Source organism: Amphibalanus amphitrite, unplaced genomic scaffold (genome assembly GCF_019059575.1).
Source record: "Amphibalanus amphitrite isolate SeventyFive unplaced genomic scaffold, NRLGWU_Aamphi_draft 000006F_arrow, whole genome shotgun sequence".
In the NCBI taxonomy this organism is placed as follows: Eukaryota; Metazoa; Arthropoda; class Thecostraca; order Balanomorpha; family Balanidae; genus Amphibalanus; species Amphibalanus amphitrite.
This window is the reverse complement of record NW_024881502.1, coordinates 1-27,071: the sequence shown is the minus strand read 5'-3', so window position 1 is coordinate 27,071 and position 27,071 is coordinate 1. Positions and strand designations below refer to the sequence as shown.

Here is a 27,071-nt window from a genome sequence, read left to right as displayed (position 1 = left end):
CAGTGACCTCTAATAGCAACATATGTACCTACTAGGCAACTGACGCCCTATCGCTGATTTTCGAAAAAAATGCGTTGCATTCGATGTTATAGCGCATTCTCTAGAAGACCCTTGACCGGCAAAACATTTTATCTTTGACCAGACCTGTGTCGTCATCGGTGACTCCGAGGTCAATGAAATTGGAGTTCCTTCGGCAAATTTGACAGGGCTTTCGAACGCCGCTTGAATTTTGCGGATCCCTCCAGTAGTTTCGAAGATACGTAACTTTCGGGAACAAAAATAGCCCCCCCCCCCCCACCGCGTTATAAATGAACCCCACCAGGGCGTGGGTTAAAGAAAACATACTTTTTTGCGATAAGTGGATGTAGGTACATACATGCGCATCATTTGGAGATGGGGTTCGACTCATTCGAGCCAGCATTCTATGGTATGTCCACTCCTTACACGCAAGCGATGTCAATTAAAATCGTGATACCGATACCAAACCAAATACCAACAATATCCGTGGAAAAATGCCGAAACCAATCCAACTTTGAAATATTAGGAAATGCCAACTTTTTACCAAATTTGCAGCCTCTTTTATATTAGCGAGGAATGAGGATTCATAATACCAACAAAATACCAAATTTACTCGTCTTGAAATACCAAATACCAAGATAGTATCGGTTTGGTATCGGTATACCAAAAAGTTGGTATCCAATTGACATCTCTATTACACGCCATCACCCACATACGCCGAACGGGGCCAATTCGCGATCGCAGCACTGACAGCACACGCTGGTCACAATTACGTGGAAAAATTTATTGAACCAATAACTGTTTGGCAATCGTCACACACGTAAGTCAGGATCAGATGCGGAGATTATTGAGCACAAACCAAACAATAGAAAAGGTGTCCTCCTGAGTTGCCGTGTGTGAAGTGCTGTAAGAGTTGGCTGGCAGCGCGGCGGGTCGGCGGCGCCCGCTGCCCCAGTTGACGGCCCGACCCGCCGGCCAGCGCCCCGCCACGAGTCCGGCCGGCCGGCGCCCCTGCACCGGCGCACCGCACCAAAAACCAAACGCACAGGGTCCCAAACCAACGCAGGCTACCCTACATATTAACCAGAACCAGCAATGAACAATGGCTACGGATAGAAAACTAGCTACTCTGGAAGATAATACATCAATGGAATGCTGCAGTAGGTGGTCCAGCCGGCGGGCGCGGCGGCCACGCCGTCAGGTCGGCCCCGTCCCGGGTTCCGGACAAAAAGTCAAATAATAAAAGGTAAAAGGATGATTAGTCAACAGACATTACGTCAAAAGCACGAAGTCAAAAATCTTAAAAGTCAACAGGTAAAAGGTCAACAAAGAGGAAAGTCAAAAGGCAAAAAGTCAAAAAGGATAAAACGTCAAAAGATAAAAAGTGAAATTGCCAAAAAGTCAATGAACAAAAAGTCAACTAGCATAGAAGTCAAAAGACAAAAAGTCAAATGGACATAAGGTCAAAAGACAAAAAGTAAAAACGGCAAAAAGTCAAATTGCCAAAAAGTAAAAAGGACAAAAGTCGAAAGACAAAAAGTGAACAGGACATAAAGTCAAAATCAAAAAAACCAGAAGGACAGAAAGTCAAAAGGACAAAAAGTCAAAAAAAACAACAAGTCAACCGGGCATGAAGTCAAAATAAAAAGTCAAAAGTTCAAAAAGTCAAAAAGACATATAGTCAAAGTCCAAAAAGTCAAAAGGACAAAAAATCAAAGGGACAAAAAGTCAAAAGGACAAAAAGTGAAGAGGACAAAGGTCAAAAGACGAAAAGTCAACAGGACATAAAGTCAAATTACGAAAAATCCAAAGGAAAAAAGTGTTGCCGGCGGCTCGCTGCGTGTGAGAGAACGTGGACTGTATGCTTAAACGTCAGCCAAAGAAGGTACAAAATACCCGTGTGTCGGTTCTCCTTGTTATACCCCTTAACGGAAAGAATATATGCAAAATAGGTCTGCATTGCCTCTAGACCGTATGCGGGCTATGAAAACGTGCGGGCAAACAAAAGCATACGATAATAAAATTAACGATACAATAAATGAGTGCTTAAAAACCCGGAACGAAATCCCAGGTCTTTAAAAGCAGAGAATACCAGCCTTCATGGTACCATAAACCAATCGGCCTGGCTATCGGATGGGCGGCGGTCAGAGGTCGGCGGGAGGTGGTGTCTGAGTCAGTACTGCAAACTAACTGACGCACCGTCCGGCGGGAGACCCTGACCTCGGCTCGGTCATCACGTGACAGCACACTCGTTTCACATACGCGGGCACCCGCACCGGTGGCCGCGCGGAGCGACCGCGCGAGGCGCGCTCAAATACAAGTGCACCCCGCCACAGCGCCGAGCGAAGCCGCAATCGCCGGACGGAGAGCGTTACATAACCGCAACAAAAAGCCAAAAATCCAAAAACTCAAAAGGACAAGTCAAAGAGACAAAGTCAATGACACCTGGATCATCAGTCATTACATACATGAGATAACATTTACAAACAGCTGTACACAATTAAGCAGGATGCTGCACAATATAACCTGCATCATTGGACATTGAAGCGAGACTGCCTCCATTGCGCGACTGATGGGGATTCCCATGGCCCGCAACCGCGACTCAGCTGGTCACACGGGCATGCTTGGCTGAAATCTGACCACATCCGTTGACACTTACGTGCTAGGTGGGAGCTCGCTCGCATCGTAAGGTTGTCATGAGGCAGCGTTACATGATCCTTCGAGACAACTGGCTGTCCCAGGCGCAGTTTACTGGAATTATTTCAACAAATATAGTAACCCGGAATGTCATCGATACGAAAGGTTCGCTTGTTCAAATTTCCTATATTGAGTAGGGACTAGGGAGACGTTTCTCATCAATTGATTCCGTCACGGGTTCTTTTAGCGATTTCACACTTTTATTATAGTTCAAGCGTATTGTATGGTACAATTGGTACAATAGTAAAGCGCGTCGTTTTTTTAGATAGGTGGAAGTTTCAACGAGAGGCAATTGTGTGATTGTCGGATTGTCCTGCCTTGAAAGGAACGCTCATATCAGCATCAACAGACAACAACCTGTTAATATTCACGGACTGCATACAATCAAGGTGACCAATTTTCATCGAAATGTAAAGGTCAATTAAGTTATCGAGATGCGATTGCTAAAAACACAATTTTCTAGGACCTCGGAGCTGTGACGTCCAAAGAGAGGTGACAAGTATAGCGCATTGTGGCCACCAGTTACTGTCCCTCTCCTTCATCTTCGCCTCCGCCCTACGTCTCCTTATCGGAACTGCCCCCCCCCCCCCCCCCCGCCACCAGCAGGCACAGTACGCCAACTTTATATAGATAAGTTCACATTCCCAATATACTTTTTAAAGCAAAGTAAAAATAGGTAGGAGCGTTCTTATCGGTAGTGTCGGGGCACGTACGGGGACGCGCCGAGACGCGCTATGCGGTGCAGCCGGCGCCCAGCGAGCGGCGGCCGGGGATCAGGTGGCCCGGCGCGGGTCAGTCGCCGACCGGAGACGCGGGCTGCGGCGTACTTGTACCGACTTAGTTAACGACTGCTGTTGAAGACTACTTTTTGCTGTTGACTACATTTTGCGCATCAACTTTTCGCGCACCTATAAACTATTTGCTTGTTGACTTTTTGTGTGTTGACTTTTAGCGTGTTGACTTTTAAGCATGTTGACTTTTAGCGTGTTGACTTTTAGCATGCTGACCTTTCGCGTGTTGACTTTTAGCGTGTTGACTTTTAGCGTGTTGACTTTTAGGCGTGTTGACTTTTAGCGTCTTGACTTTTTGCGTGTTGACTTTATGCGTGTTGACTTTTAGCGTGTTGACTTTTAGCGCGTTGACTTTTTGACATGTCGGCTTTTTGTCTCTTTGACTTCTTGTCTTTTGACTTCTTGCGTGTTGACTTTTAGCTTGTTGACTTCTGGCGTGTTGACTTTTTGGCAGGTTGACTTTTTGTTCATTTGACATTTTGTCCTTTGACTTCTTGCGATGTTGACTTTCTGTCTGTTGACTTAATGTCCTTTGACTTTTTATCCGTTTACTTTTAACGTTTTGACTTTTCATCCGGGAATCGCCCCGTCCCACCCACTCCGTTTGGCACAAACTCAGGGCATTTCAGTGAGCCAACATATACCTCATATATATATATATATATATATATATATATATATATATATATATATATATATATATATATATATATATATATATATATATATATATATATATATATATATATATATATATATATATATATATATATATATATATATATATATATATATATATATATACATGAAAGAACAACAGTCACATCTCAACACAACCGCGATGTGGCAGAGGGAGATCTGGATGAAAATAGTTGGACTAGACCAGTACGCTGCAGCCCGTCTCAGTATCGCCGCGCGCCGTCCCCGGCTCCTGCGGTCCGGTCGCGCCCGTCCCGGCCGCGCCGCTCTTAAATAAGCCATTAAGACGTGTCGGGAAACGCATAGCAGCTTTGAGCACGTATTGAACCCGGCCGTGCCGGGGTGCCGGGGCACGGAGCCCCGCCGAGCGCCGGCGCGCACCCGCGCAGCGCCGACTCCGGCCCGGCGCTCTGATGTCCGCCCTACCGCTCAACAGCGCCAATGAGCAACTAAAAAATTACAAACAACTGTATGGGCCGTCGGCCGTCAGGCCAGCACGGGGTTAGGTCTTCAGTCACCACTGGCTCAGCACGGAGCTCTGGGCTCGGCCAGCCGCCACCGCCGGCTCAGGCCGGGCTGGGCTCCGCCGGCAGCCAACACTGGTTCAGCTTTGGAGCTCTCGGTCCGGCCGGCAGCCTCCGACGGGCCGCCCTGGGTTCGGTCTCAGCCACCACCGGGCTAGCGGCCTCAGTCGGCGCGGCGCCGCAGTCACCTGTGCGGTCCTCTGGCTGGCAGAGCTCTGGGAGAAGTCTGTGTGCAGACAGACGTCCACGGCGGCCGCTACTCGTGTTTGCCGGCCAGTCGGAGCGAGTCAGTCTTGCTGCGCGCTCCGGTCGCCGCCGGGTGCGGCCGCGGCGCGTACGCGGGGTGGTCGTCAAATATCACCCGCTCCCGGGAGCACGGCGGCAGCGTGCGGGCCTCGTGCAGCAGCGGGCCGCGCGGCTTCCAGACCGGCGAGCCTGGCGGGCGGACAGGGGGAGGGTCAGCGGGGCCGCGTCAGACGAGCTCCCGGGGACATACAGGGCCAGAGGCGATCCCGGCAGGCAGACGGTCAGACAGCAGGGGTCACACCGGCCCATGGCTCCCCGGGACACACAGGGCCGCGCCCGATAGCGACACACTTCAGCGCCCGGCCGCCGGTCAAAATGTTCTACATATGAGTCGGCCGCACTCTGAGCGCCCGAGACCAACAAGAACCAGCGCCTCACCATATGCCATACACTATAATCAAGTAAATAAAGCACATAGAGCTATGTCACACAAATACAAAGCCGACAAAAGCTTTCCGCAATTTGCCGAATCCCACAAAACCAAGGGATCGGAAAAACAGCACCCTATAATCGCCGTGTAATTTAACAGATGTTTCAATGTTAAGACAAATATTAAAACTGTCCCGGGGCTAATTGTCCGTTCCGTAGTTCAGTTGGTACAGCGTCGGACTTCCGGCAGTGAGAGCCCGGGTTCGAGTCGCTCCGGCGCCAAATATTTGAAACTCATGACAGGGATGGTCTGCGGCTGGTGGCAACTGCAGCCAGTTGAAGTCAGTTGAGTGAGGCAGGCCGTGTCTGGCTTTTATGGACATTTATTACACACTCCAGTACATAAATTCTCCCGTTACCCGGAATTGCCCGATCGGACGGTAGGGGCCAGGGTCTGCGCAACAAGCTCTGCACACATAGCGTGGGCTCCAGCTCTGCCTCGGTCAATCCTTCAATTCAAACATTGGAGGTAGCTTTGTGAAAAAGGTCTTATACGAGCTGCTGTCAGTGTGGTACCTGCTGCGCGGGCGTGCGGCGGCTGGTAGTGTTCGGGCGCGTTGCTGGCCTGGATGAGGCGCGCCTGGCTGCCCGTGCTGCCGGCCGACAGTGTGCTGGACGTGCTCAGGCTGAGGTGGTTGGGGATGCGGCCCAGCTGGCCGCAGCGGCGCGTCAGCGCCTCCTCCTCCTCCTCGACGTCCGAGCGAGACGTGTCGTCCCGCACGTCCGAGCCGTCATCGCCCAGCGCGCCCGGCCGGCCTGCAGGGGTGGGGCGGGGGGTCACAGCGCGGCCTGCCGGAGCGGGGGGAGGGGGGTCACAGCGCGGCCTGGGTCACAGGCGGTCTGCCGGAGCGAGGGGAGGGGTCACAGCACGGCCTGCCGGAGTGGCGGGGGAGGGGGTCACAGCGCGGCCTGGGTTACAGGCGCCCGGCCGGCCTGCCGGAGCGGCGGCGGGGGGAGGGGGGGGTCACAGCGCGGCCTGCCGGAGCGGGGGAGGGGGGGGGGGGTCACAGCGCGGCCTGCCGGAGCGGCGGGGGGGGGGGTCACAGCGCGGCCTGCCGGAGCGGCGTGGGAGGGGGGTCACAGCGCGGCCTGGGGCGCCCGGCCGGCCTGCCGGAGCGGCGGGGCGGGGGGGGGGGGGGTCACAGCGACACAGCCTGGGGCGGAACGCCCGGCCTGCGGGAGCATGGGCGGGGAGGGGGGCACATATACGGACTGGGGCCGCGGCGGATCGTCACAACACACCGAGTCAGTCCAGGCATGCTGCTTGCGTTGCCAAGGATATGGTGATAAAGATATCGCAAGAACGTGTTTTACTGAATTTCTGACTATGAAACGAAAAAGCATCGTCTTGCTCCAACAGCTCGGGACATGAAGCTGTCAGGGAAATGGAACACGACTATAGGCGCGCGCCGTTTGTCGACCGCTGGGCGGCGTGTGACCTGGTCTGAGGCCGGGCCGCGGACCTGGGTGGCCGGACGAGGCGTCCATTGTACGGCTGCGCCGGCGCAGGTTCGTCTCGCTGCCCGACACCGCCTCGTGGTAGCCGTCCAGGTTGTCGTAGTCGATGGTGGCCGCTGCAGAACGGGCGGAGCGACCGTGAGCCGTCACAGCCGGCATACACACGACCGTGAGCCGTCACAGGACCGGGGAAGGGGCGACCGTGAGCCGTTACAGGGACATACGACCGTGAGCCGTCACAGGGGTATACACACGGCCGTGAGCCGTCACAGGGGTATACACACGACCGTGAGCCGTCACAGGGGTATACGACCGTGAGCCGTCACAGGGGCATACACACGGCCGTGAGCCGTCACAGGGGTATACACACGACCGTGAGCCGTCACAGGGGTATACGACCGTGAGCCGTCACAGGGGCATACACACGACCGTGAGCCGTCACAGGGACATACACACGACCGTGAGCCGTCACAGGGACAAACACACGGCCGTGAGCCGTCACAGGGACATACACACGGCCGTGAGCCGTCACAGGGACATACACACGACCGTGAGCCGTCACAGGGGCAAATACACGACCGTGAGCCGTCACAGGGGCATACACACGACCGTGAGCCGCCACAGGGGCATACACACGGCCGTGAGCCGTCACAGCCGACATACACACGACCGTGAGCCGTCACAGCCGTCACAGGGGCATACACACGACCGTGAACCGTCACAGGACCGGGGAAGGGGCGACCGTGAGCCGTCACAGGGACATACACACGACCGTGAGCCGCCACAGGACCGGGGAAGGGGCGACCGTGAGCCTCCACAGGGACAAAAACACGACCGTGAGCCGCCACAGGGACATACACACGGCCGTGAGCCGCCACAGGGACATACACACGACCGTGAGCCGTCACAGGGACAAACACACGACCGTGAGCCGTCATAGGGACATACACACGACCGTGAGCCGCCACAGGGGCATACACACGACCGTGAGCCGTCACAGGGACAAACACACGACCGTGAGCCGCCACAGGGACATACACACGGCCGTGAGCCGCCACAGGGACATACACACGACCGTGAGCCGTCACAGGGACAAACACACGACCGTGAGCCGTCATAGGGACATACACACGACCGTGAGCCGCCACAGGGGCATACACACGACCGTGAGCCGTCACAGGGACAAACACACGACCGTGAGCCGTCATAGGGACATACACACGACCGTGAGCCGTCACAGGGGCATACACACGGCCGTGAGCCGCCAAAGGGACATACACACGACCGTGAGCCGTCATAGGGACATACACACGACCGTGAGCCACCACAGGGGCATACACACGACCGTGAGCCGTCACAGGGACAAACACACGACCGTGAGCCGTCATAGGGACATACACACGACCGTGAGCCGTCACAGGGGCATACACACGGCCGTGAGCCGCCATAGGGACATACACACGACCGTGAGCCGTCACAGGGGCATACACACGACCGTGAGCCGTCACAGGGACATACACACGACCGTGAGCCGTCACAGGGGCATACACACGGCCGTGAGCCGTCACAGGGGCATACACACGGCCGTGAGCCGCCATAGGGACGGGGGAGGGGGGACGACCACAGCTCTTCAGGCCGGCAGCGTCACACACGTGATTGCAGCGGATTCATTCAGCTGGGATGAAGATAGCGTGATTCAGCGACGTCGATATTGCCATATTGGCAGCGGTGAATCATACTCCCTGTATTATCATTAGATGTTAAAAAACCATCGCCAACTTAATCATAGGGAAATAAATTCAAAGAAATTACCAGTAAGTTAACCATGCTTTAAAATTATAGTCTGAGCAGGCAGATCTCTGGCCAGGGACCGGGCCATAAAGTCTGCGCGGTCACATCTCTGACCAGGGGCCGGGCCATACAGGGTCAGATCTCTGACCAGGGACCGGGCCATACAGGGTCCGATCTCTGACCAGGGACCGGGCCATACAGGGTCAGATCTCTGACCAGGGAGCGGGCCATACAGGGTCAGATCTCTGACCAGGGAGCGGGCCATACAGGGTCAGATCTCTGACCAGGGGCCGGGCCATACAGGGTCAGATCTCTGACCAGGGAGCGGGCCATACAGGGTCAGATCTCTGACCAGGGGCCGGGCCATACAGGGTCAGATCTCTGACCAGGGAGCGGGCCATACAGGGTCAGATCTCTGACCAGGGACCGGGCCATACAGGGTCAGATCTCTGACCAGGGAGCGGGCCATACAGGGTCAGATCTCTGACCAGGGAGCGGGCCATACAGGGTCAGATCTCTGACCAGGGACCGGGCCATACAGGGTCAGAGCAGTCACATCTCTGACTAGGGAGCGGGCCATACAGTCTGAGCAGTCAGATATCTAACCAGAACCGGGCCATACAGTCTGAGCAGTCAGATCTCTGACCGGGGACAGGGTCACTCACACATGCCGGCCGAGTAGCGTTGGCCCTTGCTCTGCATCTTTTTCCGCATGCTGAGTGTGCGCGACGGCTGCAGAGTGCCCGTCTTGTAGGTCGAGTTGGACGCCTTAGTCACCGGGATGCTCATGTTACGCACGCTCTCCCGAATTATCTGCCGGATCGTCTTCAGAAAGGCGTTCCGGAAGTCACTTGTGCTAAAAAATAAACAAATTAGTCATGAAGTGTTAGTAAGGAAACTGCAATGTTTCTGCTTTTGTATGCAAACAGTAAAATAAAAGCAATTACCCGAAAAAATATGGGCACATTATCATAATTACGTTAAACTAATATTCTTTGAATAACTTCAAGGACGTCTTGCTATATCAGTGGTTAATTTCCCTATGTCATGTCGCTCGTGGTGTGTGGCTCGCACTGCCCGCCCGCCCCGCACAGGGCGCGGGCGGCGCGGTCCTCTGAAGTGTCCGCCCTCCCCGCCCGGCGCGCGGCCCGTACCTGTTGGAGAGGTGGTAGACCTTCTCGTTGCGCCGGTGAATCTGCGACTTGAGGTGGATCAGCTCCCAGAGGTAGTGGTTCTCGACGTCGCGGCACGATGAGGCGCGTACCTGCACCTCGGTGACCGGGATGAGCACCTGGTATCGGATGATCTCCACCTCGGCCGGGTTACCCTTACTGGGCGCGCTCTGCCGGAACGGCGCACGGCCACAGTCAGAACCGGCCGCTGTGATAATCGCAGCAGCTGGGCGCAGTTCGAAACGCAGACAGATGACTGAAAACACATCGCACTACATGAAACCAATAAATCAAATTCACTGTCAGAGTTAGAGGTTCTCACCATGAGCTTCTTCTTCTGACGGAGCCGCTCCTTGCACAAGAAAACAACGGCCGTCTTGAAGACGAAGCACATGGCGTGCAGTTCGAGGCCCTTTTTGATCTTTCCTAGGAAGTCGGCGATGTTGAGCCACTCGACGCCGCCATAGTAGAGCAGGTCGCCCGGCGAGAGGTCCACAGGCTGGTGGACAGAGAGGGGGGACGTCAGATCCAACGGCTGGGGGACAGGGGACGTCAGATCCCCGGCTGCCGGACAGAGGGGGGGGGACGTCAGATCCACCGGCTGCCGGACAGAGGGGGGGGGCGTCAGATCCACCGGCTGGTGGACAGAGGGGAGCCTTCAGATCCACCGGCTGGCGGACAGGGGACGTCAGATCCACCGGCCGGCGAACAGGGGGGGGGGGGGAGGGGACGTCAGACGGCGACGGCAGCCACCTCTTTACGGCTGGGAGGACACGCTACCTCCGTCAATGGGTAAAACAATATTATTTGAATATTTAATCCGACCATGAAACTAAAAATAAGGCAAGTAATCAAAAGTATCACATAAGTCGCGCTTCAAACGAGCACTACATACAATCGACAGTCAGATCAACCCCGCCCGATCCACGAAGCCTGAATATAAGAGCGACTGATCGGACGGCACCACTGTACTGACCGAGGCGACTGGCAGCACCATTTTGGTGGACTTTTGGTGCTGCCGGAACAGGTGGTCGAAGATGGCTCCATACTCCTCGTGGATACGCTGCATCTCGTTAATGTGCTCGGCCACCTTCTCCATGCCTTTGAGCGCCTCTGCGGAACACAGAACAACACAATGGTAACGACTGAGACTATAGAGACGTGGATTTTATCGATAATTGACTGGAAAATCACCTCGGACACAGCTGAGAGACAGACGAGAAGACGGACACAAAAGGACACGTGAAAAACTGGCAGAAGCATTGCACACAGAAGAAGTGCATACGCAGGCCAAATAAGCTGCGTCGTTGAATGAGCACACGGGTTGAGACGTTAGCTCCCACCCCGGCCGAGACTGGCGGGGGCAGGTACCGAGACCCGGGACCGGACCGGGGACCGGCCCGGTACGCACCCTCCAGGTGGTGGTGCTCGCCCGACTGTCGGTCCGCCAGGTTCCGCAGCTGCTGCAGCAGCAGGGGGTACTTGAGGATGCGCTGGATCGGCTTGATGAGGTAGCTCTCCAGCGTGGAGGAGTGCTGCTGGCGCGGGTTCTGGCGCTGCAGGAACTGCTGCAGCTGCTGGTTCCCCTCGCCTGCCGGGGTGGCGGCGGGCCGGCGGCGTCAGACGGGGGCGGAATACACCGACAGACACAGCCCGGCGGGAGCGACCACCGGGCGACGGAGCTGGCAGCCAACTGAGGCAGACACTGAGCTTTAATACAAAACAAGGATAAGTACCTGTCCTTTGATTATGATGTCGATTGATGATCAAATGAATATATCTGTGAAGTTTATTTCCGAAATAAGTGTTTATTGGTCAATGGTCATGACACGAATATAATGACCATCATAAATTAAGTTGTTGACCGAGATTATTGAGTGCAATTTGCGTAATGGAAATTCGTTCGCACTTACGGCAATATGCGCAAACAGTACCGAGGAATACTCACTTGGATGAAGAACCTTTTGAGCTCTCGAGTGACTGGCACAGAAGGAACTATACAGCTTGAAACTATTTGTGTGATATAAAAAGGCGTTTCCTATGGAGAATAATACGTTCTGAAAAAAAGAGAGCTGTGGTCAGAAGAAGCAGGGATTACGTGTTTTGCAAATCCAATTTGTACTCCAATAACAAGTCATGAAATAGAAAAGCGTATCCCGAAAGACGTGACATAACCAAAATGCGTAGCAGTCAATGATGTAAAACACCTGTAGTTTGCAATTAAAAGTTACAACTTGATGAGGGCAGGATGGGTTCGACATTTGTGTTTATCGACGCCAATTTCAATAAAAAACTGATACAGTACATCCTTTCTCATCATGCCATTAGACCGTCATTGAATAAGGAAGGGGTATGTGAGTGTGTGTACGGGAAGGGATTGGAGATTCCGACCTTAAACTGGGTTGGCGTCTCGAGCCGGCCGAGGCTGGGCTCCATTTCGACGGCCTCCTCCAGGCTCTGCAGAAAGTCGCGCTGGAACTCGACGATCTCCGGAATGTTGCCGAACAGGGCGTTAATCTCGGCCGGGGTGATGAACGACTCGCGCCGCAGCGGCTCCAGGTAGTTGTCTATCAGCGAGTTCAGGTGCTGGAACAGGAGGGCAGAACGGGCAGTCAGCGCTGGGCTCGTCACAGTGCCAACACTCAATGACCAGGCACCTAGAAATGCAGCTGGTGGTCGCCTAACCCGAGTGCCAAGTAGCACCACAGTACAATGTTTCCAGTTTTGTTTGCCCGACCACCTGTCTCCGTCACGTCACGCCCAGCCGCGGGTACTTACCTTGACGTATGTGCGCTCCGTGTCGATGAGCTCGGTGAGAACCTTGCGCAGTTTGTCGGCGTCGCTCAGGTGTCGGTTGGGCGTGGCCGTCTGACTCTGACTGGAGGCCACACTAGACGTGGGAGAGGGGCCGCGCGCCGACTCGGCCGGCGAGCGGCAGTAGCCCGTCACCAGCGTGGCGCTCTGAGAACAAATGACAGTAGCCCGTCACCAGCGTGGCGCTCTGAAAACAGACAGCAGTCACCAGCGTGGCACTGAGAGAACTAACGACAGTAGCCCTTCACCAGCGTGGCATTCTGAGAAGTGAGAACAGATACCAGTCACCAGAGAGGACAAACGACAGCGTGACACTCTGAGAACAGACAGCGGTAAACTCTAACATGGCCTCTGATCTGGTCCCATGCCCTGATCTCTGCTCACAGGCCCTATCCTCGCGGTGACTACTGCCAGACTCTATCCTCTCGGTGACCTCTGCTCGCAGACTCTGTCCTCGCTCTGACCTCTGCTGCCCACGGCCCGTGACCCACCTTGAGCAGGTTTTCGATCTCGACGGAGGAGACATTGGAGCGGTCGGACGTGTCTGAGGGCGGCGGCGGACAACCCTCGATGTCGGCCGACCGCTGACGACCTGACAAACACCGACACCCGCTGTTAGATTACGTCAAATTGTGACAATCGAGGAAAGATATAAACCGGGTAACAAATAGAAATGGAAACGCATTTAAAAATCGAAATCGTACTCATCACCTTCTCCAAAATACCTGAAGATGGTGATGCATAGGATTGTAGAGCAGAATGCCAAAAAAAAAATGCATTTCATTATTTCCCAGATGCATACGTCAGTCCTTTTACAGACAGAGAATTGATAAGAATTCGTTTAGCGGACTGACTCTGGGTGTAAAGAAGCCTTTTTCCTGTACTGCGACCTTTATTGATAGGTCTTCAAAGGGGCAATGCGATTAAAAAAAAAAAACAAGCAATAATCATGCTATACCGCCATCCCCGCCATCAACGAAATTCTCAAAATGATCGATGCTAAAACACGTGACACAACTTACAGACAGTTCGTACTCCAGTAGGTCTACTTTTTCAAAACACTATCCCATATGGGGCTAAGCGAGAACTTTCCGACACCCTGATTCAGTGATGGGTTGCATAATCGAATCTCGATGGCCTCCCTTACGACACGCGGGACCATGTTGGCTCGACCACCAGCGTGCTGGCCTGACCTGGGTCAAATGGTTGGCGACACTGGAGCCAGTGTTCAGCTAAAGGGGATGTGTCTGACCTCCCATGCTTTATGGCTGCTACGTGTTCTTTAAGTCGCGTGCTTTTAGGACGCCCGGTCTCGCCAACTTCTTATCATTAACATACCTGGGTTTAAATATGACTTTACAGTCTCAGACAGAGAATTATCACGAATTACTCTGAATCCTATAAATCCATATGCCTCTAGTTTAACGCGCCCACCCGTTCAGTCCGATGTCCCCGTGTCCTGATCGGGCACCGCCGGGCCACTCAGCAGGTAGCGTGTTGCGGCGACTCACCCCAGGATTTGACGCTGGGCACGATCATGTTGTCGATGTCGTCGTCTCGCACGGTGTTCTCAGAGGGCGGCGGCGGGCAGACGAGCCGCTCGATGATGTCGTCGGTCGACTTCATCAGGTTGGCCACGTCCGGCACCTGCGCGGGAGCACACATGGGGACGTGTACAGCGCACATCAGGTGAGGGCACCCACGGGGACGTGTACAGCGCACAACACACGGGGACGTGTATGGCGCACACCGGGCGAGGCACCCACGGGGACGCGTATGTACGCCGTACAGCGTACACCCGACTGCTGACGCACTGAAGTAGGACGACTCAGTGTGAGTTCCTTTGCCGCCAAGTATGCAAAAGAGCGAACGATAAATTCCGGCATATAAGTACCGGCATAGCTGAAGGGTCCAAAATATCGAGAGGGCACGATCGGCGTCTCATAAAGGAGAGCGGTCCCCAAACCAAGCATGTACTGACCTCTGTGCGGGAGGAGCGCATCATGAGGCAGAGCGCCAGCTCCTCCTGTAGCACCGACTCCAGATACATCATGTCCAGGTCCGAGACGATCGCGCCGTTAATCACCATGATCTCGTCACCGCGGATCAGGCCTGGGTGAGAGAGAAAACACACCACCTCCGGTCACACAAACACTCAGACGCACAGCAGACCAAACAGCAAACCTCACCCCCACCCCCCAGCAGCGCACAGCTGTATACACAGCCGGCCGGCCGTCCGCGGCACGCACCGTTGTGGGCGGCCCGCGAGCGGTCCTCCACCCGGGAGATGTAGCAGCACAGCTCGTCCTGGCGGTCCACGTTCTCAATCAGCTCGGCCTCCACGCTGAAGCCCCACATCTGGTCCTGCGCCGAGCGTGACAGCTCCACTTGGAACAGCACCTTGGTGCAGATCTCGCACACTTCGTGCGTCTGCAACTGAGAGAGAACACACAGTGACCCGTCAGCGGCCGGAGGGATGGACAGGGCTGTGACTGGGAGAGAGCACACAGCCCGTCAGCCGGCGGGACGGACCGGGCTATGACTGGGAGAACACACAGCGACCCGTCAGCCGAGGGATGGACCGGGCTGTGACTGGGAGAATACACAGGCGGCCGGCGGGATGGACTGGACTCTGGAGTGTGACTGGGGCATTAGCAGGACGAGGCGCCGGGCTAGGATTTCACAACCACTTTTGCAATGGGTGGCGACTGCTCGTCGCTGGGTAAAAAAAAAAAAAAACATTCACTCCCTACCGAAGCCAACGGAAACTGCGTAACACTGCTCTTGAAAACAGGAAGGTCAAACCAAAAGGGTATCCAGCTCTATTATTTTTCATCTTATTAACTTCACTTAAAATCGGCCTGGGTATTGTGCAGGAGTAGTTGGTGAGGACCAATGCCGGCGAATACCGGACGGCGGACGACCAGTACATTGCTGACAATGCTGAGTGAACTAAAAATATTAGATGAAAAGTGATACTTACGTAAGTGTCGATGAGGTCGGAGTGATGCGGCACAAAGTAATTGGTCGCCTCCATGTCTCTTCTTTTCTTGACGCGCACGAATTGCTCCATGGGATTGAGATTCTTCTTCAGAGAGGCCGATATTAGGAAATCCTCGACCGTCATACCTTCTCGCAGGTGAATAACAACATACTGAAAACAGCATAAAAAGCGGTCATACTCTCTCGAAGTCGAATAACAACAGTCTAAAAACAGCACTTAAGGAAATCGCTGTCATTTATGCAAAAGCAGGGTTACAAGAGTGACTTTAATTCGGCGCACACAATCAGCAAATGTCGACTTAAAACATATGCGACGCCTGACAGCTGTCAGAAAGACGGTTAATCTGACACAAAAACATTGGATATACACCTGGCGGCCCTCCCTAACTGCCGCGGCTGACACACGCACCTGATTGTCGGGCATGCGGACGCGGTAGGTGCGCTCGTCGCCGCTCTCGTGGCTGAAGGAGCGACTGCCGCCGCCGCTGCCGCTGCGCGACAGCATGGGAGCGCGCCGCTTGGTGGCGCCGCGGCCGGCCAGCAGGTTGTTCAACAGGCTCGGGCTGCGCGCGCAGATGTAGGCGTGGAACGAGGAGACGTTAAACACGCCCAGCCGGTTCAGCGTCATCTTGGTGACGCGAGAGACGTGCGTCAGCAGACCCTGGGGGACACAGACGTGCGTCAGCAGACCCTGGAGGACACAGACGTGCGTCAGCAGACCCTGGTGGACACAGACGTGCGTCAGCAGACCCTGGGGGACACAGACGTGCGTCAGCAGACCCTGGGGGACACAGACGTGCGTCAGCAGACCCTGGGGGACACAGACGTGCGTCAGCAGACCCTGGGGGACACAGACGTGCGTCAGCAGACCCTGGAGTACAGAGACGTGCGTCAGCAGACCCTGGGGGACATGGACGTGCGTCAAACATGGACGTGCGTCAGCAGACCCTGGGGACACAGACGTGCGTCAGCAGACCCTGGAGTACAGAGACGTGCGTCAGCAGACCCTGGGGGACATGGACGTGCGTCAAACATGGACGTGCGTCAGCAGACCCTGGGGACACAGACGTGCGTCAGCAGACCCTGGGGACACAGACGTGCGTCAGCAGACCCTGGAGACAGAGGACAGCGTCAGCAGACCCTGGGGACACAGACGTGTGTTAGCAGACCCTGGGGTACAGAGACGTGCGTCAGCAGACCCTGGGGACATAGACGTGCGTCAGCAGACCCTGGGGGACACAGACGCGCGTCAGCAGACCCTGGGGACATAGACGTGCGTCAGCAGACCCTGGGAGACATGGACGTGCGTCAGCAGACCCTGGGGGACAGAGACATGCGTCAGCAGACCCTGGGGACATAGACGTGCGTCAGCAGACCCTGGGGACATAGACGTGCGTCAGCAGATCCTCGGAGACATGGACGTGCGTCAGCAGACCCTGGGGGACACAGACGTGCGTCAGTAAGGTCACTGAATTAGGACGACGCGGGATAAGTCCGATAGATAGTCCAACGTCCCGTCGCTGAAATGCAGCGGTAGGTATTCCACTGACCTTGGGGTTGGGCAGCTCGCCACCCTGTAGCGAGGCCATGTAGCAGCGCAGCCGGAACTGCTCGCAGTGCAGCCGCTCCAGGCTGTCGTCGTAGCTGGCCAGCTGGGAGGTCAGCTCCTCCCGGTCCTGTTCAGAGACCACGCTCAGCTGCACGTCCGCCATGTACTTCAGTTTCGAGTCCTGCCGCCGGGAGCCAGATCCGCTCAGTGTCGGACAGACCGCGGGAGGAACCGGCCTCGAACGGCCTACATACCCCGCACAGAATCATATAGCCGCAGGTCGGGGCCCGCGGTCAGTGGTCGGCAAACTCGGCCCGACTGACCCGCGCGCGTCACTTACCGACTCAATGGAGCGCTCCAGCCGGAAGATGTCCTCCTGCAGCAGGTGCAGCGTGCCCGTCTTGCCGCGGTGGCGCGCGAACGCCGCCGCGCACGCGCTGTGGATGCTGTTGATCCAGTTCTCCAGCTCGACTTGGCACGGCGCCTGCCACAGGGCGGGGCCGGGGCGTCAGGTCACTGGTGCCGCCGGCATGTCAGGCGTCGCCGCGGTCCGGACCAAATGGAAGGCGCAATGCTTGCTAACGAATGGCATTTGTACAGTAATAATGTCAACCCAGTCCCCCACATTCCAGCCCATCTGATTGAAAGGCGAAAGCTGTGGTCAGCTCAAAATTTATGATCAAATTTTAGCGAAACTTATACATAGTATTGTACGATAGTTAATATTATGTGATTTGTATCGGTCGCTGTTTCTCATTTTGGCGTGTCACCTGGAACAGGTAGGCGTCTCCGAAGGCCGTGCTCAGGCAGAAGATGTGCTCCCGCTTGGGGTGCTCGGGGATGGACTGCATGATGGCGCCGTCCACGATGATGAGGTGTTTGGGCGCCTGCTCGATGCTGCGCCCCTCGCGCGACTCGCACGGGTAGAAGAGCAGCGTAGTGCCCTTCAGACACACCCAGTAGCCCTTCCAGCCGCGCTTCCGGGCCAGCTCCACCTGGTGCTTCTTCCGCAGGAGCCACTTCTTCACCGAGAGGAACCTGCCGAACAGCACAGCACAGCAGTTAGAGCCACAGCACAATAGTTAGAGCCGCAGCACAGCAGTTAGAGCCACAGCACAGCAGTTACACCACAGCACAGCAGTTACAGCACAGCACAGCAGTTTGTCACAGCGGTTACAGCCACTTCTTCACCGAGAGGAACCTGCCAAACAGCACAGCACAGCACAACACAACACAGCAGTTACAACACAGCAGTTAGTCACAGCACATCGATTTGAGCCACAGCACAACAGCTACAGCCGGGAGTACAGAGGTGGCAGCCATAGTACAGCAGTTAGAGCCACACTATAGCAGTTAGAGACACAACGCAGCAGTTACAGTCACAACACAGCAACTAAAGTCACAGCGCAACTGTTACAGTCACAACACAGCACAGCACAGCTGTTACAGCCCAACGCAGCAGTAACAGCCACTTCCTCACCGAAAGGAGCGTTCTTACGTTCTTCACCGTTCTTACGTTCTTTACATTCTGCCAAACGTTCTTACACTAAGGCAGGTTGGCACCCATTATCCCAAACCTGCCTGCGTCTTATGTCTTTGTATGTTCGTGTGTCTGTGAGACCGTTTGTCCATGTGTCCGTGTGTCTGTATACGGGTGTACCCGTGTGTCCGTGTGTCTGTGTACGGGTGTACCCGTGTGTCCGAGTGTCTGTGTACGGGTGTACCCGTGTGTCCGTGTGTCTGTGTACGGGTGTACCCGTGTGTCCGAGTGTCTGTGTACGGGTGTACCCGTGTGTCCGAGTGTCTGTGTACGGGTGTACCCGTGTGTCCGTGTGTCTGTGTACGGGTGTACCCGTGTGTCCGTGTGTCTGTGTACGGGTGTACCCGTGTGTCCGAGTGTCTGTGTACGGGTGTACCCGTGTGTCCGTGTGTCTGTGTACGGGTGTACCCGTGTGTCCGAGTGTCTGTGTACGGGTGTACCCGTGTGTCCGTGTGTCTGTGTACGGGTGTAGCCGTGTGTCCGTGTGTCTGTGTACGGGTGTACCCGTATGCCCGTGTGTCTGTGTACGGGTGTAGACGTGTGTCTGTGTACGGGTGTACCCGTGTGTCCGTGTGTCTGTGTACGGGTGTAGCCGTGTGTCCGTGTGTCTGTGTACGGGTGTAGCCGTGTGTCCGCGTGTAGCGCGGCCCCGCCGACTGACCCGGCCTTGCGGACGGCGCCCGTGCAGTTGAAGGAAGCCGCCGAGCTGCCCGAGCGCGAGACGCGGTAGGGCGAGGCGTGCAGCGACGCCTCTGCCGCCTCCTCGTCCTCGTCACTGACGGCCGTCGTCAGCGACATCCGGTCGTCGTCCGACATCTGCCGGCAGCGGGACCGGGGTCGGAGGTCAGCGGGATAGGGGTCAGAGGTCAGTCAGAGGTCAGACCAGAGGTCAGGGGTCAGCGACATCCGGTCGTCGTCCGACATCTGCCGGCAGCGGGACCGGGGTCAGAGGTCAACCAGACCTCACGACCCTGACCTCACGTTAGTGAAAACAGTCCATAGTGAGCCCACATTTAACCCGCATTCAGACCAGGTTATGGGCACATCGGATCGACTTGAAACCCGCAGACGACAAAATTATTGTAGTACAGATTGCATGGCCCAAGGCATTTGGCGGCATTCCTAGTCGTTTTACCTAGAGAGGTCAACAAAGGTCACGGCCCGCATACGTATCCATCCAGCAAATTGTCGCCCGCCCAATAATGGCACTGAAGCTACTTACGGCCCCGCGCTCGATGTCTCTCGGACTACGAAGATTCTACGCCGTCCGGCTAATCACGTTCCATAGCCGCAGCCGAGCCCCCGCTGAACTTGAACGGGACTGGCCGGACGACGTAGAATCTTCGTCGTCCGAGACATCGAACGCGCGGTGTCAATTACTATCAATTTTACTTCTAAGCGTCACAAGATGACCTACGGTCAGTTGCGAATTGCTAGTCATGTCGAAAAAGCATTGCACACCAGTAGAATGCCTATGCTATGCGGGCAAGAACAATGGCGATCGAAAGCACGTCGTTCGATAGCCCACAGACCACTGCACTGTGACATTTCCTGCGAACCACTAGTGAATATGTGACCGACCTTGTTTTATCTGTGCAACATGAATTGTTAGAAGTCGACGCACCCTGAGCTCCAGCCCAGAATAAGCCCAGAACATCTCACATCAGCAGGTATGAAACTTTCACATGGCAGAGTTCTTGGGACACTGAGGCAGCAGAGCCCTAGGTACGAGACATAAGCCAGGTAGGACACTGATCCAGTCTCAAGCTGGTAATGACACGACGAATAGAACAATAATAGAGCCCGACCGATAACGCTGCCGGTACAGTAAAGCAAACATTCGTTTCCAGAGGCGGTGTAGGTATGAGCATGTGAGCGAGGCAGCAAGATAAGTAAGTCATTCGTGACGCAGTTTCAAACGTCTCATTTGACGTCACCCACCCCTATGTGGAGCCCTGAGGCACCTGTCGTATAAACCTCAACTATCCCACTAAAGTTGAGCGACAGGCTGAACAATAGGTACTCATTTCTCGGGCTCAGGAGCGCCTGCTCTGTCAGCAAAGCCATACAGAACGTCACACGTAAGTGTGCTGCTCAATGGATTACATAAATGAGGTCGTTATCTATGGCCGTTCTCATATGTAGGCAGTAAGCACTACGTGGATTCCTGAATTCATCACCAATTACCAGTTGGAGATGCCGCTCAGCGCTGGCCCCCGTCACCGCCCTACCTGGAGGAATTTGATGAACCGGCGCGTGGAGCGCTCGTGGGCCGACTCCAGCTGTTTCCTCTGCCGGCGCTCCTTGTAAATCATATACGTCTCCCCCATCGCTGCACAAATATGGCACTGGGCTATCCCGCCAGCGTTACCGATGTGGAGGCTCCCACTGTCATTTTCGGTAATTTAGCGTCTCCATGTTGCTCATTTGGCGGCGGTGTCACCTCCATCAGTCTGAACGAGCGCCCGTCTCCGCCAGCGAAATGGGACCGTCGACCGGCCGCCGCGCCGCGGCGCTCGATGTTCCTCTAACCGGCTGTCACTGTGTCTGTGACTGACTGTGGCCGTTACTGTGACTGTGACTGATTGTGACTGTAACGATGACTGCAGGGGCGCACACTCGATAAGCAGGCTCGCAGATCGGAAGCCGGTCGTTGCTTGACCTCAATGACCGTCACGGTAGTGCCGTGACCTTCGGCCTCTGGCGCTCCGCCTGGGGTAGATGACGTCACTAGTCGGACCAAACAGCCCCCGGGGTCTCCTCCACGGCCGAGAGCAGGGATCCACCGCCGCCGCCGCCCGTTCAGCGGCTCACCCCGATCACTGAGTAGGCCAGCCCCGGTGGCTCCTACCGCTGAGAGCGGGGGATCCGCCGCCACTCTGTCAGCCCGCTCAGCAGCTCAGCCCGAACACCGAGCACCCAGCTCGGCAGAGCGCCGCCCCACACCGATCACTGAGCACCCAGCTCGGCAGAGCGCCGCCTCACACCGATCACTGAGCACCCAGCTCACAGAGCGCCGCCCCGCGCCGATCACTGAGCACCCAGCTCGCAGAGCGCCGCCTCACACCGATCACTGAGCAACCAGCACGGCAGAGCGCCGCCCCGCGCCGACGACCGAGCCGATTCGTCACAGTATCGAGGGCGTCTCGTCTGGATCGACCGGGCTAGCGCCGGCTGCAGCCGCCTCCTGGCACTCTCCGCACGACGGAGACCGTCGCGCGCAGACACCCGGGACACCGCCGGCACGTCACCGTCCGCTGACCGAGCACGGGACGCTCTGTGCAGACCGCGGTCGGAGGAGCGCCCTGTCGCCGGAGCTGGCCGCGCCGCGGTCCCAGCCTCGGCAGCCGCTGTCCGCGCCGCGCTGCTCGGCCGGCCGCTGCGCCGCGGACGTGCTGCGCCTCTGGCCGGACTGGGCCAGCTCGGGACGGCGTCACTGCCACTGGGTGTGGTGGGCGGCCCCGATCGACGGCGGCCGGCGCGTCGGCGCACTGGATGCTCTGCGAATCAATGGCCGACTGGGCCGCGCGGCGACCTCGCCAGCAGAGATGCAACAGCTGCCCGTCGGCGGACGGCGCCGCGATCGATCGGGGCGACCGCGGCCGGGTGCGACACCCGACAGCCCCTGGCCGCTCCTCTCCGGTCTCCGACCAGGACACCCGACAGCCCCTCTTCTCCGGCCTCCGACCGGGACACCCGACAGCCCCTCTTCTCCGGGTCTCCGGCCGCAGCCGGGCGGGACACCCGATAACCTATCCCGACAGCCCCTCTTCTCCAGCCTCCGAGTGCGGCCGTCCGGGACCCTCTCCCCGACACCCGTCTCCGGGACAGACCCTCTCAACTGGGTCTCCCGATAAAACCCCTATTCGCTGGGTCGTCCGGGCGCGACATCTCGAAAAGGCCCTCTTCTCTGAGCCTACGGGCCGGACTGAGTCTACGGGCCGGACAATACAGCTTTCTCGACGTCTTAACCCTCGCATGTGTGCGGCATTTGCCAGCTTCTAATGTGTAGGGGGGGGGGTCGGTTGGACCCCCCTTGCCGTTTGGCGCCTGATCGAGCTAGAGCTTCGCGGAAAAAACGAGCGTGCTGCCCGTCACGAGACGAAGCCGATGATACTCAATTTTAACCTTCGCCCCAGTGGGGGGGGGGGCATATGTTAACACCCTGTCGCGTTTTTTGCGTGTGAATAAAAAACCGCGGCGCATAGCGCCGCGCCGCTTCGAGTAGCTTTTTGTACATCAATTTTGGACAATGTGTGAAATTTTTGACCCCAGGTCATGTCAGGTCAGGTCACCAGGTCAAGTTAACTGACCAAGCCTAAACAAGTTTGAAATGTCCAGCCTGCAGTGTTTGTCAGAAAGGTTTTAAACTTGGTGGATTGCATGATGTTATGGGCGCCTACCAGTTGTATATCTCGGATTTTTTATATCCGTGACCTAAGGTCAGGTCAGTGGCGTGACCTTACCATTATAAGTCAATGGAGAAAAATGAAAATGCCTCTAGATCCGTGTGTACGCATAGGAACAGTCCAAATATTTCAGAATCACAATGATTTGGACCACCCGTGACGACCAAGGTGTCTTTTTTGCTGATAGCCTCTAGAAAGGTCATCAGAGGTCATTTGAGGCTACAAACAGATTTTTGCCAATAACTCTCGATTGGAAAGAGATAGGACGCTGGGGATGGTCTCATTATGTTTGTCTTGTTGAGACGCATCGAATGATATGCAACATGACCTTTTCCGGTCAGGTCATGACCTTGACCTGAGGTCAAATTTTCAAGTTGACCTTTCAAGGTCAAATTATAGTGCATTTGACGCGTCTCGGCGAGAGGAACATGATTCTGACAATAGAAACGTTGTGCTTTTTTAGTCAAAAGTTATTGTCGAAAAACACATTTCGTAAAAACAGCTATTTTTGGGGTATTTGCCCTCTGGAGGCTAAACCGTTGACCTAAGGTCAATTTTGATAGCGACCTTATCAAAAGAAGAGTTCAAAAGCTATCGATTGCTTTTCCATGCGTTTTTCTAGCTATCATAGTTCCTGAGACAAATGCATGTTTTCTGAGAAATATAATGACATTTGACAAATTTTGACCTTTGATGACCTCCAGTGACCCCAATATTGCTCTAAGATGAAAAATGACCGAAATATTTTCAAACGTACGCATTGAGAGCTATCGACTGCTTTTTACCGCGTCTTTCTAGCCCTCTTAGTTTTTGAGTTAGACGTGGGTGGTAACATATGCCCCCCCCCCCCCACTAGGGCGAAGTTGGCTGAGACCGCCACTGGGGCGCGGGTTAAGGTCCTAGGTCATTGGTTGACCTCCCAGGTCAGGTCAATGACCCAAAAGTCGGGAAAATCGGGACCTGTTAGAAAGTCGTAAAGTGTGGCTGCTATGGGGTTTTTCGGGGTGCTGATTACGAATATCGTGTTAGTTTTGATCACAGATGATGTCTGTAAGCATTTAGACCAGGTCGAGTCAGGTCAGGTCAGGTCAACCAGTAGGGGTCGTGACGGGTATTCGTAGTAGGTGTCAACCGCCTCTGACAGCTTCGTAGCATGTTACGAAGGCACCAAAACTGTCCCGTAGCTCAGTTCGTAGAGCACCGGACTCCCGGAGGTTCGAGACGCTCCGGCGCTCGATATTTGAGACTCCTGACGAGGATGGTCTGCGGTTGGTGGGAGCATCCGCAGCCAGTTGAAGTCAGTTGAGTGGGACAGGCCGTGTCCGGCTTTGAAGGGCACGTTAAACTTTGGTATCTAAATTCTCCCGTTACCCGGAATTGCGTGATCGGGCGGTAGGAGTCGGGGTCTACGCAACAAGCTCTGCTTAGCGTGGGCCTCGGCTCTGTCAATCCGTCCATTCAAACATTCGAACTAAATTTATAATAATAAAAACAAATTTAAAAACTACTTCGTTAATGTTCAAATAGTTTCTAAATTCGAAATCAGCTCCAAAAATCAATTTAACTGCGTGCTTAATTGTTGTTTTAATTATTCAGTAATTTGCTACCGTGTTACTAGCGGTCATTACTCCCGGCACAGGCGAGGTCATTGGAAGTAGCATTTCGGCGCTGCGATAATTCGTTTTTTCCTCCCACTCAGCCACTGAACCACAATGGCCTCACATGGCCAGTATTGCACCCCAAAGCCACTCCCAAGAGCCTTATTCATCGAGACAGCATATCAATATACATATGATCTCAGGCAATCATTTCAAAAGGGTAATGGAAACAGCTAATCCCGTTTAGGGGAACAGGAACTACGGAAAACTGCACTTGAGCCAGACTCTGGCCAGACCCTGTATTAGCCTCTGATGACGTCAGATAGCACAGTTTGGAGTCGGCGCTCTCGGAGGGGATTTGTCGCTACCTACCTCAGATCACGCCAGGTAGCACAGTTTGGAGTCGGCGCTCGCCGCTCTCGGAGGAGATTTGTCGCTACCTACCTCTGATGACGTCAGGTAGCACAGTTTGGAGTCGGCGCTCGCCGCTCTCGGAGGGGATTTGTCGCTACCTATCTCTGACGACGTCAGGTAGCAGAGTTTGGAGTCGGCGCTCTCGGAGGGGACGTGGTGCTACCTACCTCTGATGACGTCAGGTAGCACAGTTTGGAGTCGGCGCTCTCGGAAGAGACCTGGTGCTACCTACCTCAGATGACGTCAGGTAGCACAGTTTGGAGTCGGCGCTCTCGGAGGAGATTTGTCGCGTGATGCGCTGGTGGGCGGCCGGCGGCGCCGGCGGCTGGGTGCCGGGCCGCGCCGGGCCCTGCTGGTCCGACACGTAGCCCCGCTCCCGGTCGCTGACGTACCCCGAGCGCACGCTGTCCTGGCGGCTGAGCGAGGCGTGCCTGGGGGACCCGGCGGGAACCAGCTGACACAGCCGCACTGACAGACAGACTAGTTACTACATCCTGCACATCGCGCGCACTCTGGGAGCGTGGGTGTCTGGTCATAGTCTGAAGAATAACGCCAGCATCGTAAAAAAGTTTAAGCTCAAAATGTTTTCAAGTAGTTATGTCAAATATAAATGACGCAGCACACCTGTCCTCGCAGATCTGTCCTCACCTTCGCAGCGTGTTTTGTCGACTCGAGTCGAGTCCCATGGTCTTGGTTGTGGGCTGTGTGAACGAGGCATTGGTGGAGACCGGGAGGCCCATGGGCGGCCTCTGATCCCGCCGGCCGGGGGCCGCGGCGGCCGTCCCTCGGGCCGGGGCCGCGCCGGGCCGCTGCGCCGTCCCGGCAGAGGCTGCAGCGGGGACACAGCGGCAGTTATAACCAACATCAGACGGAGCGCGGAACACACAGACGGAGCACAGAGCACACACCGCCCTCAGACGGAGCACATACCATCCTAAGATGGAGTACAGAACAGTCACCGCCCTCAGACGGAGCACAGGGAACACATCAGCCTGAGACGAAGCACAAAGCATAACAGCGGTCGCCACACACCGCCTTACTTAATACGCCTATCCGTATTAATTAAGGCAGATACCTACCCAGGTCCTCGGCGTTGGACCATCAGACACCTACCCAGGTCCTCTGTGAACCATCAGACACCTACCCAGGTCATCTGTGGACCATCAGACACCTACCCAGGTCCTCAGTGGACCATCAGGCACCTACCCAGGTCCTCGTTGGACCATCAGACACCTACCCAGGTCCTCAGTGGACCACTGGACACCTATCGAGGTCCTCTGTGAACCATTAGACACCTACTAGGTCCTCTGTGGACCATCAGGGGACCTACCCAGGTCCTCAGTGGACCATCAGACACCTATCGAGGTCCTCTGTGAACCATTAGACACCTACTAGGTCCTCTGTGGACCATCAGGGACCTACCCAGGTCTCCTGTGTGGACCATCAGGCACCTACCCAGGTCCTCTGTGGACCACCAGACACCTACTCAGGTCCTCTGTGGACTACTGGACACCTACCGAGGTCCTCTGTGGACTGTGAGAGCAGCGCCTCGAACGTGTGCAGGCTGTAGGACTCCGCGTCGTCGCCCTTGGCCAGTGTGTTGCGCAGGTGTCGCTCGTACTCGAGCAGCAGCCGCGTGTAGGTCGGTGAGTTGGGCTCCGTCTCCACATTCTGGTCCAGCTCCGAGTTACCTGCCGCGCCGCCACGCACACCAGCGTCACACACAGAGGCAGGGACGGAAAACACACTATGTTTACTTGGATCTTTAATATCCTAGCATCTGGTGCAAATATCACTTATCAACTTACCTGGCTATCATTCTCTACCTCCCTTCCCCATGCTTCCATATTTTTTTCTCT

General features: G+C 55.5%; 1 protein-coding gene across 4 annotated transcripts; it reads right to left on the bottom strand.

Moving 5' to 3' along the window:
* Positions 1 to 4,285: 4,285 nt before the first annotated feature.
* On the bottom strand, positions 4,286 to 27,042 carry LOC122377975 (protein still life, isoforms C/SIF type 2-like). Of its 4 annotated transcripts, none has more exons than XM_043358640.1 (24): positions 26,730 to 27,042; positions 25,861 to 26,041; positions 25,445 to 25,643; positions 19,453 to 19,607; positions 18,022 to 18,289; positions 17,592 to 17,735; positions 17,253 to 17,432; positions 16,112 to 16,363; positions 15,683 to 15,853; positions 14,949 to 15,135; positions 14,681 to 14,811; positions 14,211 to 14,346; positions 13,191 to 13,291; positions 12,664 to 12,846; positions 12,277 to 12,471; positions 11,834 to 11,942; positions 11,297 to 11,476; positions 10,862 to 10,998; positions 10,208 to 10,384; positions 9,868 to 10,055; positions 9,379 to 9,569; positions 6,904 to 7,038; positions 5,981 to 6,220; positions 4,286 to 5,164 (listed from the first exon to the last, which is right to left on the bottom strand). In XM_043358640.1, exons 2-24 carry the CDS (start codon positions 25,950 to 25,952, stop codon positions 4,986 to 4,988), a joined length of 3,930 nt encoding a protein of 1,309 aa, XP_043214575.1. In that variant the 5' UTR covers positions 25,953 to 26,041; positions 26,730 to 27,042; the 3' UTR covers positions 4,286 to 4,985. The 4 variants fall into 4 exon arrangements, with proteins under 4 accessions (XP_043214575.1, XP_043214584.1, XP_043214604.1 ...); XM_043358649.1 differs by having other exon boundaries at positions 6,928 to 7,038; XM_043358669.1 differs by lacking the exons at positions 25,445 to 25,643; positions 25,861 to 26,041; positions 26,730 to 27,042 and adding an exon at positions 25,380 to 25,408.
* Positions 27,043 to 27,071: the final 29 nt, after the last annotated feature.

Coding starts and splice junctions, on each gene's coding strand:
- LOC122377975 (XM_043358640.1), bottom strand. CDS start 25,952: ATGGGCCTCCCGGTCTCCACCAATGCCTCGTTCACACAGCCCACAACC. Junction 17,433..17,591: donor TGGAGCGCTCCATTGAGTCG/GTAAGTGACGCG, acceptor TCCCGGCGGCAG/GACTCGAAACTGAAGTACAT. Junction 16,364..17,252: donor GCGAGCTGCCCAACCCCAAG/GTCAGTGGAATA, acceptor TGTGTCCCCCAG/GGTCTGCTGACGCACGTCTC.